Source organism: Oncorhynchus mykiss, chromosome 18, assembly GCF_057628025.1.
Source record: "Oncorhynchus mykiss isolate SJ-2025 chromosome 18, ASM5762802v1, whole genome shotgun sequence".
In the NCBI taxonomy this organism is placed as follows: Eukaryota; Metazoa; Chordata; class Actinopteri; order Salmoniformes; family Salmonidae; genus Oncorhynchus; species Oncorhynchus mykiss.
Window position 1 is genome coordinate 35,468,513 of NC_143039.1, and position 13,640 is coordinate 35,482,152.

The window sequence follows — 13,640 nt, forward strand, 5'->3', positions numbered from 1 at the left end:
TTGTGTCCGCATGGACCAACATCCCTGTGGAACCTTGCCGACAAAGAATTCAGGCTGTTCTGGAGGAAAAGGGGGTCCGACCCTGTACTGGATGGGTGTACCTGAAACTGCAGAAATGTAGATTTTTTTCCCCACTGGCCGAGACACAATGCATTGTTTTTACAAATTAATTATGAATTAAAATCTGAAATATCTTGGGTCAATAAGTATTCAAGCCCTTTTTTAGAAGAAGCCTAAGTAAGTTCAGGGGTAAACATTTGCTTAACAAGTCACATAAGTTGAATGCTAATTCGGTCTGCAATAGTGTTTAACACGATGTTTGAATGACTACCTCATCTCTTTCCACTACAGTACCATTTTATTTAAGAAACCAATAATGATAAGAGACCAATAAGGCTTTTACTATTCTAGGTAGCTTTCATAAAGGCACCAAACAGAAGAAAATAGACAAACAGGGAGGAACTACCTGGACTTGTCCAATAAGAAACTATAATTCAAAAATGATTTTGCGTGCCCTAATGAACAAGACCCAGGTTCTCTTTCGGAAGTCCTCCTGGGGTGTAAAGCCCCCCATCCAATTATCCGTCTAAACAGTGACACACGGTGGGTGACAAACAGATCTTTCTGGGTCATCCCAGTCCAAGTCAAACCTCCCACCCTCCACTCATCGTCACGGTGACAGAGGCTGGCACATCACCCCGACAGAACACCAGCCACACCGAGAACAGAAAGACTACACCCCAAATGACACCTTTTCCCCCTATATAGCGCACTTCTTTTGAACAGGGCCCATAAGGCACTATATATAGGGAATAGGGTGCCATTTCGGACATAGCTAGGGTCTCCGTGTGACAGAACAGATTAGGTTAGTGACCAGTCGTTTACAAATGAAGGCAAAAGTGATCAATTCTCCTCACTTTGTCAAGCCAGATCAAGTGTCGCAGAGAAAGGGTTTAAGAAGGCTTAAACCAACGCAGCACAGTAAAGGCATCCATCTTAGTGTTGTCACATTACTCGTAGGTATCATGGTGTAACAGGAGTCACTGATTAAGTAACAGTACCGCTTACTTCCTCAAGAGCCCATACTGATATTCAATGTTTGATCCTCTGGGTGTTTCTCAATATGCATTCTCCAAGGGCGTTCTCTTGAGTACGTTCTTGTGAGGATGTGTGGAGAATGCATAAAAATGTACTTAAAGAAAATGCAACGTTCATAATTATCAGTTATATGTGAATTGTATTAATCAAACTGGCCAACTAGTTTTACATGTAAAAAAAAATGTTTTTTTAAAGACCTAAACAAATGTTATGAAAGGTAAATGGCCAGCGTTTGCTACAAATTCTTTGTGGGTGGCTAGCTAGCCACATTGAGTCAGTCTTGGCACAGAGGTTATTCTATGGAGTTAAACAGACCAAAATTTACACATTATGGTTAGTCAGGCATCATATGAGGAGAGTTAGACAACTTCTCATTCCAATGTCCGAGTTCTCACGTCAGCTCAAAACCAGCCACCATCGACTTCAGGACATTTTGCGTATTTTTTTTTAGGTGGTTGCGTTATATTACGTCAACAATACTGGGCATATTTCAGTTGAAGCTTGCGTCGATGCATGCTTAGAAATATGTACAAACGAAGAACACATCTGAGAACTGCCCTCCATGTTCCATTTCTCATACTTTGATTTTGACTCATACGCCGACCTGTCCCGTGGTCCACTTTGCGTGCTCGGAGCATATTGAGAAACCCCTCGTCTCAAACACATGTAACTTACCTATTGACACGTCTTAACCAGCTGCACCACCAGAATGCTAGGAATTCAATGGCTCAGGCAGCAGTATTTGAGGTTGAAGAGTTAGTTTAACCAATTCATCTTGTTTACGATAGGGGGGAAATGTAAGAGCACTCCATTTCTTGAGGAAAACAGTCCTATTGTTGGAAACAAACAGCCTAATGTTACATTTGTTTACTTTCCAAGCTACAGCACACAGTGACAACACTAATCTCTGTATGATCACATACATCCATATCTTTGTCGTTCTCTTCCGCCCTCTGGCGCCATCTACTCCAGTCACCCAGAGTGACAGAGACATCAGAGCAGATGGGAGATAGGTCTCCGGAGAGACAGTGACACAAGTCAGTCCCTTTCCACATTATAGACGAGTTCTTTGGATCCTCAACCACTCTAGATTACTTCATTTCTGTGTCAATTCTCTTTGTAAGTGTCAATGCAGACAGGATCTGACTATGATCAAATACTTTGACAGGGATCAAAGATCTGACAAAAATATGATATGCAAGTGTTAAGATATACCCACGTGAAATGTCCAAGAGAACACCATCTCACAGTCACAGGAAATATGTCAAGAGTGGAGAGAGTTTTAAACAAATATGCTAGCTCTGCCTAGGTTTTGAAAGGAACCTTAAGGTTCAAAGATCCTATATGGGACAGTGGGCAGAGTCAGAAAATACACTGGACAGAGTAGCTACCCAGACAGACTGTTGCAGTAGCAGTGTGAGGGTTATAAATAAATAAATATAGCTAGGGAAGCCAAGCATGAATGCAATATTACAACCTATGTGTTGTGATCTTTGCGTTTGCTCTAATAACCTGTTAGTTCATATGCCTTGCCACTGTGATATATACAGTAAGCCTAAGGCAGAGACAAGAAGACAGAGTGGCAGAATAAATTCAACAACAACTTTGTTTCATCACAAAACTGGAGAGCAACATCTGTCCACAAAGCATATTGCATGTAACAAACAGTTATGACCTACAGCAAGGTCAATCAAGTTAATGTTTCCTACATTTTCAGACTACTAAATAACTATTGATTTAGAACCACGGAGAGTTACAAGTCACGAATAAAACAGGGGCTGCCTCCACTATTCCAGCACCATTTCAACTTGCTCAAAATCACCTATGCTTAGTCTAACAGTGACAATTAAAAAAAGGTAGCTAAAACAATTTCGTCCAATCAACGTAAGCTAAATATGATATGGCTGGGAGGTGAAGTAGACATGACAGAAGACAATCACTTTGTCAACTCCATAGCCCTACACCCACTACTCTGAGCCTCCGTCCCCTTCATCCCTCAGTCTGCTCCTGCTGTTCGTGTGAGAACAGAGAAGGGAGAGCTCCCCTCCCTCTTTCTCTCAAAATGCACCTCCTGCAGCCTTTTTTTTTTTTAGACTGCAGACTCTTTGGGGGCTTGCGCTCCAACTTATAGACGCGCACAGTTCTGAATGCATTAATAATGCATTTAGATTGTTCCTTTTTGGTTTGTTTTTACTGTGCATGGGGCCTTGAAGTTCTATATAGCATCTCAATTGTATGTCTGTGTGGTTGGTTGTGCGTGCATAACTGCATGTGCGTACGTCTGTGCATATCGCTGTGTCTCCGTCTCTCTCCAGGGTACACAGAGCGATGTTATCTGTATTCAGGGTGTGCCTCAGGGCTGTAAGCCCTGGCATCGATCGCTCAAACACCATCTAGACCGGTAGGGCACCCCCACTCAAAACACAGGGAACAGACAGCATGGTGACATGTGGCTGGTATTTCACTAAGCCCTGTGTTGGGTAATGTGATTTGTTGTGAAATTGATATTCAGGCTACCCAAAAAGCAGTCAAATGGAAAAAAGGTATTTGTAAAGCAAACCAAGGAAAAGCTATTGAAATTCAAAAAAGGTATTATTTAGTGTAATCCAACAAGCACAACACATTTTCAAAGAGGGAACACACACGGCAATTGTGGAACCGGCTTATGCTGCGACATCCAACGAATGAGGGGGCAGGAAGAGCGAAACAGAAGCTCCACCTGGAACAGGGGTGGAGAAATCCACATTGTCAAAACAGTCAGAGTTGAGTAAATTGACAGACACACGAGAGAGAGAGCGAGAGACTGGCCTCAAATGGAATGCAAACGAATCTGCCATTTGAGAGCCGATGACGTGCCACTAAATGCGTGTTAATTGTATCCTGAGGACGATGTGAAGTATCTGGGACATTTTTGGCGCACGTTTTCTTCCCTACCTCCCTCCCCCTTAACCTGTCACAGATGACAAGCAGCTTAGAAAATGCAATTTCCATAGTGTGATTTAATTGTGGTCAAGTATCTTTGAAATCACATAAAGACTCAGCAAGCAGAGGGCAATTAAATAACACAAGCAAGCTAGCTGTGCTTTCCACGTTGATAACCTTGAACACATCCCTATTGATCTGCGCACCAAGGAATCTATATGACCCAAGGCAAATGTATTTGTGCAACTGCACGCATCACTGAGGATGTGCACAAAAAAAACTACAAAACTGGTTGAGACAGTGTTTCCTTAATGCTAATGTTTTCCTGTTTGCATGCCCCAGTTGCCATCGTTCAGGTAAACATCTACAGTACAGAGAAAGACCCTAGGTCCTATAGATATCCATAATAGCCAGTCACTTTTCTTACACAGAAAAGATACACTGATGATACAGTGCACACCAAAACATCTGTTTTGGATTACACACAAAAATCCAAAAAGGGTAGCAGAGCCATATTGTCCCATTTAATCTCAATGTCAAATAACGTTAATTACTTAACCTACACCACTGGTGTGATAATGCAATATGATCAATCAATATTGGCTTTCATTGAATTCAGAACTGCGAAGGGGTGTGTACATATGGTTAATGTACAGTACAAGTCAAAAGTTGAGAATGCCAAGAGTGTGCAACACTGTCATCAAGGCAAAGGGTGTCTACTTTGAAGGATCTCTAATATAAAATATTATTTGATTTGTTTAACGTTTGGTTAATACATGATTCCATGTGTGTTAAATCATTGTTTTGATGTCTTCACTATTACTCCACAATGGAGTGGACAGCTCTTTTCACCCCCATAAATGCAAATGACATAACATTCTCAGTCCCATTTGAAACGTCATGACCTAACCGACTTGGAAATATAGTATACAAGCATGTCTCGTGAACTGTAATAAGAAGGGTTGAGATTCATACACTGGCTGGGGGAAAAAAGCTGATTCCATACTCGACACTGCAACCCCAAAGCACAACACGAGTCATCCTGAGGAAACCTTGTGGAGCTATATCACACAAAAGAGATATTGTGAGAACTATAGAACTTAATGTATTCTAATACAATACAGAGATATCGGAGCTTTTCACTAACTATTTGAACATGCTTTGTTTGCTTTATTGTCAATGTGTCCATCACAGATGATGTCTAATGTTACATGGAGGAAAGTTGAACAGAAACAAACTAGTAACAGTCTAGAAATAACTCCTTGACCCCAGCAGAATTGTGTGCTCGATTTTATACACCTGTCAGCAACAAGTGTGGCTGAAATAGTCAAATACACTCATTTGAATGGGTGCCCACATATACTTTTGGCCACGTAGTGTGTTTAGTAAACATGTGCAATATGGTATGTGTACCGTATATTATGTGTTAGAGTAGATATACCCATACAGCACTCCACATGTTATCGATAAGTCATAAGATTTGAAAAATTGACAGGTTCATCAGAGTCTAAAGGGAACTGTTGCATAGAAAAATCATCACCAGGAAGACATTGCCTGGTCCCAGATCTGTTTGTGCCGTCTTATCAACGCAACAGAAACAGATCTGGGACCAGGCTTATTCCCTCAGAGAGAACAAAGTAACGTATGCTCACTGAAAGCTGCTACTGCCAGGATCAGCGTCACAAAGATGGAAACCCAGGAGACCCACAACGCTTTCTTGCGGTATCTTTGAGCTTCGTGGGGCTTCAGCCTCATGCTGCTCTCCAGTAAACCTGTCAAAAGCAACACAGTAATAAGCAGGGGTGAGATTCCAGAACGCTTTTAGCACTCATATCCTAATTTGTCGATTGCATAAAATAGACTTATGATTATCTACGTGCCATGAAGATTCCTGGTTTCTGAAACAAAAGAAATGCAATGCACAAATTTGAAGGATCCTTGTATTGTAGTCTACTGAAAGCCCAGGTGTGAGGACTGGCACTGGTGTGATAGTAGTGTATGGTTACACAGTCAACTACAGTCTCACAATAGTGATAATGAGGTCCTGTGGGCCATCATTTTTTTTTTAAATTCTAGACATTAAATCAAGTTGGTCACTAGCCGATCATTAGGTCTAACAACAAGAAACTATTACCGTTTAAGAACCAATTGGAAGCAAACAGAAGAAAAAAACCTACCTGAATGCAAAACTTTTTCAGTTTGGAGTAAACGGTTTCTGTTGCGAAATGTTTTGCAACAGAATTGGCATAATAAATACATACAGTCACCTAAAATGTGTTTTGAACAAGGTTAATTGCATATAGGAACTAGAGGGTGTGGACATTTTCATTTTGGAGTCCGCATGTAGGCTATATACTATGATGGTCATTGAGACCTCTCAGATGCATTTCTTAGATGTGTAGGATCAGTGATGGAGTTAGTGCCCTGATATTATCAAGCAGCTTGTCTGTCAGTGTAAAACTAAATAAATGTGTTATGGCTGCCTTACTATACCCCCTTCAAGTAAAGTCGTATCCATAATTGTTTCAGGTATCCAGTCTGCTAAGAGACAATGTATAATGGAAATTCGAAACATGCTGGGAGTAGCCTATAAGCGTTCTAAGTAACACAAATGCATTGCATTGACAGTTTAATTTGTGGAGATATTTCTGCTAAAGTAGCCTAGTCTAAGTGTAAATAGTATGCGTATTCTATTTTTGTTTGATTTGTCATAAATATCGGCCTACCTTGCCCCTCCACGCTATCGCTAATTTTCATCTCCTGGTCCATCTTGAATTTAGGGTGGCTGTTGATTTTGGGTGACAGTTGATGTTTCGTGTCGCACTGTCCGTTTACAGTCGACTGATCGACAATAATTGGATCCGGGATGGTGTTCACCCGGTCTGAGGCTGTTGAGTCCGTCATTGTTCTAAATTGCGGTTCCAATTAGGCAACTCCAAAAACGGTTCCAATTAGCACAGGATGCCGTGCGGTGAAACACCACTTCCCATTCATTTCAACGGAAGGAAAGCTGAGAGTGCCTGGTACCTTTAGGCGGTGAAAAATATAAACTTTTCCCAACGTTATGCAAATCACCAGCGGCGACCGCTGGGCGATGACCAATCATAGGGAGCAGTTCCCATGACGAATTTGACGCTATGCGTCCCAAGGCTGGAGACTTTCTTCAGCGAAGATGGCTGACAAAAATACTAGAATGGATTCAAATGAAAGTGATTCAAACGTCATAACGAATCATGCAAAAAATATGTACAGTTGACAGGAATATGTTAGTTAATGTAGAGACAAACGATTATGCATATTTTAAAGTTAATAAAGTTAATAAAGTTAATTTTCGAAAATCGCGATTTAGCAAGCTAGCTAACATTAGCTGGCTAGCTTTATGGGTGTTGTGACGTGAGTATGAAATTGTAATTCTGGTTGTTTAATGTTTTAGGGACTCCTGAAACAACCAGCAAACCAGGCTGTCGTCTCGTGAAACAGTGAATGTAAAGAATCTAGCTAGATAAAGCATTTACTGCAAATTGAATGTACAAAGGTTTAAGCTTGCCTTGCTGATATTTTCCATGCAATGCATATAGATGAAATAAAGTAACTAGCTATGTTCTTGCTTATTGTGCAGTGGAGGATAAAAATACCTGTATGCTTCTGGATCGGCTATCTAGCCCTTCTATGGACACAAACGTTTGGTATACATATTAGTTCAGAACCTAGCTATGAACCTCATATCATAGCCAGTTGTATCAACTTCAAAACAGTCTGAATGACATTAATGAAGCCTATGGATTGAGTAGAATATAATATAACTTGTATAGGATGCAACTCGTATATACATGTAGTTATTACCATGCATGAGATCCCCACATAGTAGCTTGTATATTCACTGATCATGTAACCTACCTTGGCAAATAAAGGTGCAGTTCATGTATGAATGTCTGAGATGATTTTTCAGTCATATCCAATACCAGGAGTATCAAATTCCAGTCTTTGAATGATGCTGTGTCTGCATGTATGTATTACAATTATACACGTCAACAGTGTTTACCAATCTTCTCACTGGTTACACATTGTAACTAATAGACTAGAAACAGGATTTAACTAGTTAAAGGCTGATTTGTAATTCATATATACAGAAATATATATTTTTTTAAACAGTTCACTACACTTCCTAAGCATCATGTAAATACTCTACAACCAGTTAATCTCTATCTAATGCCCTTCATCTGCATTGATCTGATAAACACAGGATAGGTGTGGCATTTCAACCAGGAGAGAATGTGAAACGCTTTATTGAAAGAAGTTAATTATCCAAGTGTTATAAATACATGCATTACAAATATTATAATTGTAATATTATAAATACAAGTTCAATCTGTACTTCAATGCACATCTGTTGTGCATTATAAAAACAGGAAGAAAGAGGCAGTGAGAGAGGTGTAAAAGACAGGGAAAGAGGTAAGAACATAGGAGCAGGGAAGGCAGCATATGATTAATGATTAGTGCTACCCAAATATTCTCTCAGTTCATAACAATTACCTAAGTGTCTAGGCGGCACGAAAGTTGAGGTGGCAATGATGGGACGGGGTTGGCATCCTCTCAAATAAAAACATATCTGCAGGAGAGAGACAGCATGTTTAAGTTTTTGTTTTATTCTAACATTATCATAAATCAAGAGGTGAAATGCAAAACTGACCTTGGATCATTAACTCTGGGTCTACTGTATCTCTTATCTGTATTTCAATGTAAAGCATCTCTTTAATAATACTTCCTGTTGACCTGACCAAGTGACCTCTCACCTCTGATCATGCTGTGCCATCTATGTAGCCAGTTCAAATGTGGGAGGGTTTCACCGACACAGCTGATATAACCTAGAGGATTTAGGGAGAAGAGGAAAGAGGGATGAAGTGAAGGAGATAGACTTATTGAGAAAATAAGGTAATTAAAGAGACAGTGTTCAACAGGAATCTGTGTGTGGCTGCAGATACTTTCTGCCAAAAAACAAACAATATAGCGTAGTTATAGAAATAATGAAGTGTCTTACTATTCGCCATGGTTGGCCCTCTTGCCCATTCTTTGAAGGTGGAAGGAGCCACAGTTATACACCTGAGCCTGTTTACTGCACAACACAATCCATCAATCAGATTGATACATGAGTGTAGGTATGGGTTATAGGGTGTCTAATTGCTCTACATTTTTTCAATATGGGTGATTTTAAAATAGCCTGTTTTGTTTTTGTACAGACATCACACTCTTGCCTAAACAGCACCCTCACCTTAGAAGTAGAACTCAAAGGGAGAGAAACTGGAAATTGAATAACTGCAATTGACATAGCTAAGTAAATGGAAGACTACTCTTATTGCAATGTGAATGGCTCTTAAAAGATTGTGCATAGTGTAGTCTATTGTGTTGCCAGGGAACAGCACAATCTTCGAAGAAGTTGGAGGTGAAGATTTCCCGCACACGGATTGCCTCTCTTGCTGTGTTGTTGTACCCCATCCTTGAAACATCCTGCAGAGCAGCAGACTTCTCCTCTGGCACACGGCAGCTGCATATCCCCTCCTGGTCCTCATGTCTATCCTCATGAAGTTATGCAGGACACAGGTAGCCTTCACACACCTGAATTCCTCAGTCCCAGATGGCCCTGGTCACCCAACCGTGCAGTGCCCTACACGTTAACTGTAGGCAATAGCTTTGAATGAATTTCCAGTTACAAGGTATCTGTAGGAATATGTAAGACAATTAATAATAATGTAATTATTAGAGTTTTACATCACCAGATCATTGTAGATTACTAAAGTATAATATCCCTGATAACAAATCATGATAACATTGGATCGATAGAGGCATGGCCACACATATGTGCATGTGACAATAACAGGATCATATCAAGGATAGGGTCACAAAAGAATACATAAATACCACTTGAAGCTTGATGATGAGTTGATCATTTGAATCAGCTGTGCAGTGCTAAGACAAAAACAAAAATGTACACCCCTTTGAGCCCCCAGGACCAGGACTGAGAACCACTGCTCTTCATTGGGACCTCTTCATATATAGACATGCTTTCATATCTCTCTTTATGAGGACAGAAAACCTCACAAGAAACAGACTTCATTATAGTCAAATTACACCACACTGAATATTATGTTACTATTATCTCCATCCTCACTTCTAGGGACAGGAACTACACAAAAGTGCCTGCCTTATCCAGAATAGCCTACTCTCTCACTGACAGTTGGGGCTAACGTTAATGTTCTGTCATCCTCCACCATGGCTGTTAACTAGCTAACGTAAACTCACTCACTTTTGTACATCGCCTTGGTCCGTACAATTTACCTTATTTTAGCGCCCCAAAAACGTAATACTTCCAGATCAACTGTAATGTCAATACCATTGTAAAGCACAATTTCTCCCCTTTCCAACATAATCAATTACATGACCCCCACGCTGCCCGTTTCTGCATAATTCAAGTAGGCAATGAGCCCCGTCAGGTCTTTTAAAAAATGGCGGGTGGGGAAGTGAAACTAATGCGTGATAGTGAGAAGGAGAGATGTTGTGTGGGAAAATTGCTTTTTTCCCCTCGATCTGTCCAACTTATCACCTTATCGCCTCTAAAATGTAAATAAAACACTATAAAGAGTTTATATAATGCGTCATTGCATACCTATTTGAAGGTTTGTGTCGAATTTGAATCAGGTTTTTAGGGCAGCCGCTAAAGTGACCTTAGAAGTAAACAGCCACATTGAGAATGATGATCGCATGCAATGATGCCGCAAAAAATGACTAGGTATTTCTTGTTTTTAAAGGATGAGAGAAGTGCTAATAGTTGCTTTATGCGTGCTGTACGTTACGGCATGACACATCATAATGTAACTGAGGGTCAGTTTTTTCAACTTTTCTCCAATACTATAGAGCCATCACCATGTCGATCAGCGCTTGAATAGAAACCTAGTTCACACCCTTGATTTTGAAGTCAACACAGTCGCTACAGTCCCATTAGTTCTTTGTAGCCTCGTTTGAATGTTGAGGTTGCGCACATTTCTACGGAATGGGGTTGAGTTTACGTTAGCTACCTACAAATGCATTTGGGGTTTGTTTTTAGTGATAAATATATCAAGATTGCTAGCTAATATGAAGTTAGGTAGATGGTGATATACTGATATTTCATTCACTTAGCTAGCTAACCTTATCTATACAGTATGTGAAGTTGGTTAGATAGCTAGCCAACTAGCTAGCCCATTTGAGTTAACCTGCACTGTTGCTAATAGATTGTTTGTTTTACACTTTCGAAATGTATTTACTTACTTAGGTTCTCCCAGTCATGTGGACATTTGGAAACAGGGCAGCAAAGTGTGTTTGTCACCAGAGCGTTTTAGAGTATATTACTATTGAACTATGTACCCATTTAATAACCAGACCTTCATACAAACTTGCTATGCTGAATTCTTGACATACAGCCGAACATGCTGCTATATGACGCCAGCACGCCCACAAGCGACGGCGCATGTACACTAGATAGCGGTAAATTGCCGCGTGTCGCTTAGGCCACCCATTGTGACTTGCTTGTGGGCGTTCTGGCAGCATACAGCAGCACATAGCAAGCAGCATGTTCGATCGTACGTCAATAATTCAGCATAGCAAGTTTGTATGAAGGTCTGGCCATTAAATGGGTTTACAAATAAGATACTCAACACGACCTATGACCCTGCATCTTCTTTCCCCTTGCTCTAAGGATATGCTGTATCACCCCTTTAGAGGAGGTGTAAAAGCATCATTATTAAACATTGTTTTTTGGACACAGTGTTCAATACTGAAAGGTTTTACTATATGTTGGTATATGTACTGTATTGTCAGTGTCTACGAACAGAAGGTAGAACTGTTATAACTTCTGTAGTTCATCTCTCTTTTGCAGGTTTGTCCACAATTAACAAAATATTCACAAATGGTTTTAAGTCATGTTGGCTTATAGTTGAATGAAAACAAACGCACACAAAATAAAATTACTGACATTAGATTTACACTGAAATTAGGGAATAAAGGCTCACAATGAAATGACAAGTGATAGCTTTATAAATGAATGACTTATTTATTGATTAAAGAGAAAGTGAACATGAATAGGCAAAGCAGTGCACACATATAAAGATTAAAGCTGAAATAAAAAAAAAGGTTGTATTGAATCGAAATAGCATTTGTGAGACTTACATATCATGTGTAATACGTATCATGTGTGGTGGTATCCATGAGTTCATCTGACTCTGGGTAAGTAGAAAAAAGGGCTTGATTGAAAATATCGCACTATCCCTTTAATGTGAGATAGTTAGGCCTACTGTATGCTGCAAGGCTAGACTTGGCAGTCACACTTTATTTGCATAGATTGAAAATCATTTGAAATGTTTGACACTCTGCAGCAAGCAATACCATTCACCTGAATCCCACTTTGTTATTATACATATGAAAAATACTGCCTGGGTCCAAGATAAAACATATAGTATACTCATTCCCACAGACATTCTTTTTTACCCCGCACTAACCTCTGGAAGAGCAATGCTTCTTTGTTGGTTATCAGATCTTTCTTGTAGCCTGCCCTGAAGTGGTTGATCCGCGTGTCACAGCTCAGCAGCTGCTTGGGCTTTGTAGCAGGACAGGTTTCCCCTGTGCAGGGATCTGTGTAATTGCCCAGCGGCTGCTGGTTGGTCGGCCGGCACAAGTTACACATGGTGGCCTCAGACAGTAATCCAGAACGGAATAGGCTCTTGTAAAGAACCCGGTCTGTCCGTTCCTCACGTAAGCGTCGTAAAACATGAACTGCCTCACTTGAATGGACCACTGTCACCTCCACCTGTACAGACCCCTCCCACAGTAATGAAAAAATGGTAGAGTAGGTCCCGTTCCGGTGGTCTAGCACCTGCCCTGCAATGCCCACCCCCAACTGTGGGGAGTGCAGTTCGGCCAGCAGGACGTCCCCACCATGGCTCTTGGGTCGCCCCTGGAACTCGTTCACAATGACAAGAGCCTCTGCTGGTCCCCCGCTACAGAAGCACCGCTTGCGGTCCAGGAGAATAGGGCCCATTGAGTGGATGCTACAGACGTCCAAGATGCAGTTGAGCTTCCACTGTGGGGGAGAGTAGAGGTCACTAAAGGTGAAAGGGTGGTAGGCTAATGTGGATAGTGATGGATGAAAGATAGTGTTGGAAGCAAGGTTGAACTTGTTCTTGGGGAAGGTCACCTTTCCTCCTCACCTCCAGAACGTTGATGTTGCGGAACAGGAAGAAGAGGCCTGACAGGGCCAGCAGGAGGAAGATGCAGACATATTTGGACAGGCAGTTCAACATGGCCCCTGTCTCCCGTCCCCCTGACATTGACACATAGAAGCTGGTAACTGTACATCTGCTCTGTGTTTGCATTGTGTCGCTATCAGATGAAAACATCTTATCTTAAACTTTTAAGGAAATTGAAAAAACTGCCATAATTGGTAGCACTTTATAATAACACCTGGTAGTAAAGCATTGATATTGCATTAATAAATAGTTCAAGTATTAATCATTATTCCTAAATGTTTAAATGTTAGTAAGCTATTCATAAACAATTGTGGAAGTCCTACACAGGGACACTCAAAGACAATC

The 13,640-nt window shown here is 40.7% G+C and overlaps 1 protein-coding gene across 2 annotated transcripts in view; it reads right to left on the reverse strand.

Annotated features, from left to right (window-relative positions):
* LOC110495948 (transmembrane protein 163a) overlaps positions 1 to 7,215 on the reverse strand; it is a 48,733-nt gene extending 41,518 nt beyond the window's left edge. For both annotated transcript variants that reach the window (XM_021571495.3, XM_021571493.3), the window contains exons 1-2: positions 6,747 to 7,215; positions 5,673 to 5,792 (exon numbers count right to left, since the gene is read on the reverse strand). In XM_021571495.3, the coding sequence (XP_021427170.3) occupies positions 5,673 to 5,792; positions 6,747 to 6,924 (298 nt within the window). In that variant the 5' untranslated portion in view covers positions 6,925 to 7,215. The remainder of the gene's footprint in view (positions 1 to 5,672; positions 5,793 to 6,746) is intronic.
* Positions 7,216 to 13,640: the final 6,425 nt, after the last annotated feature.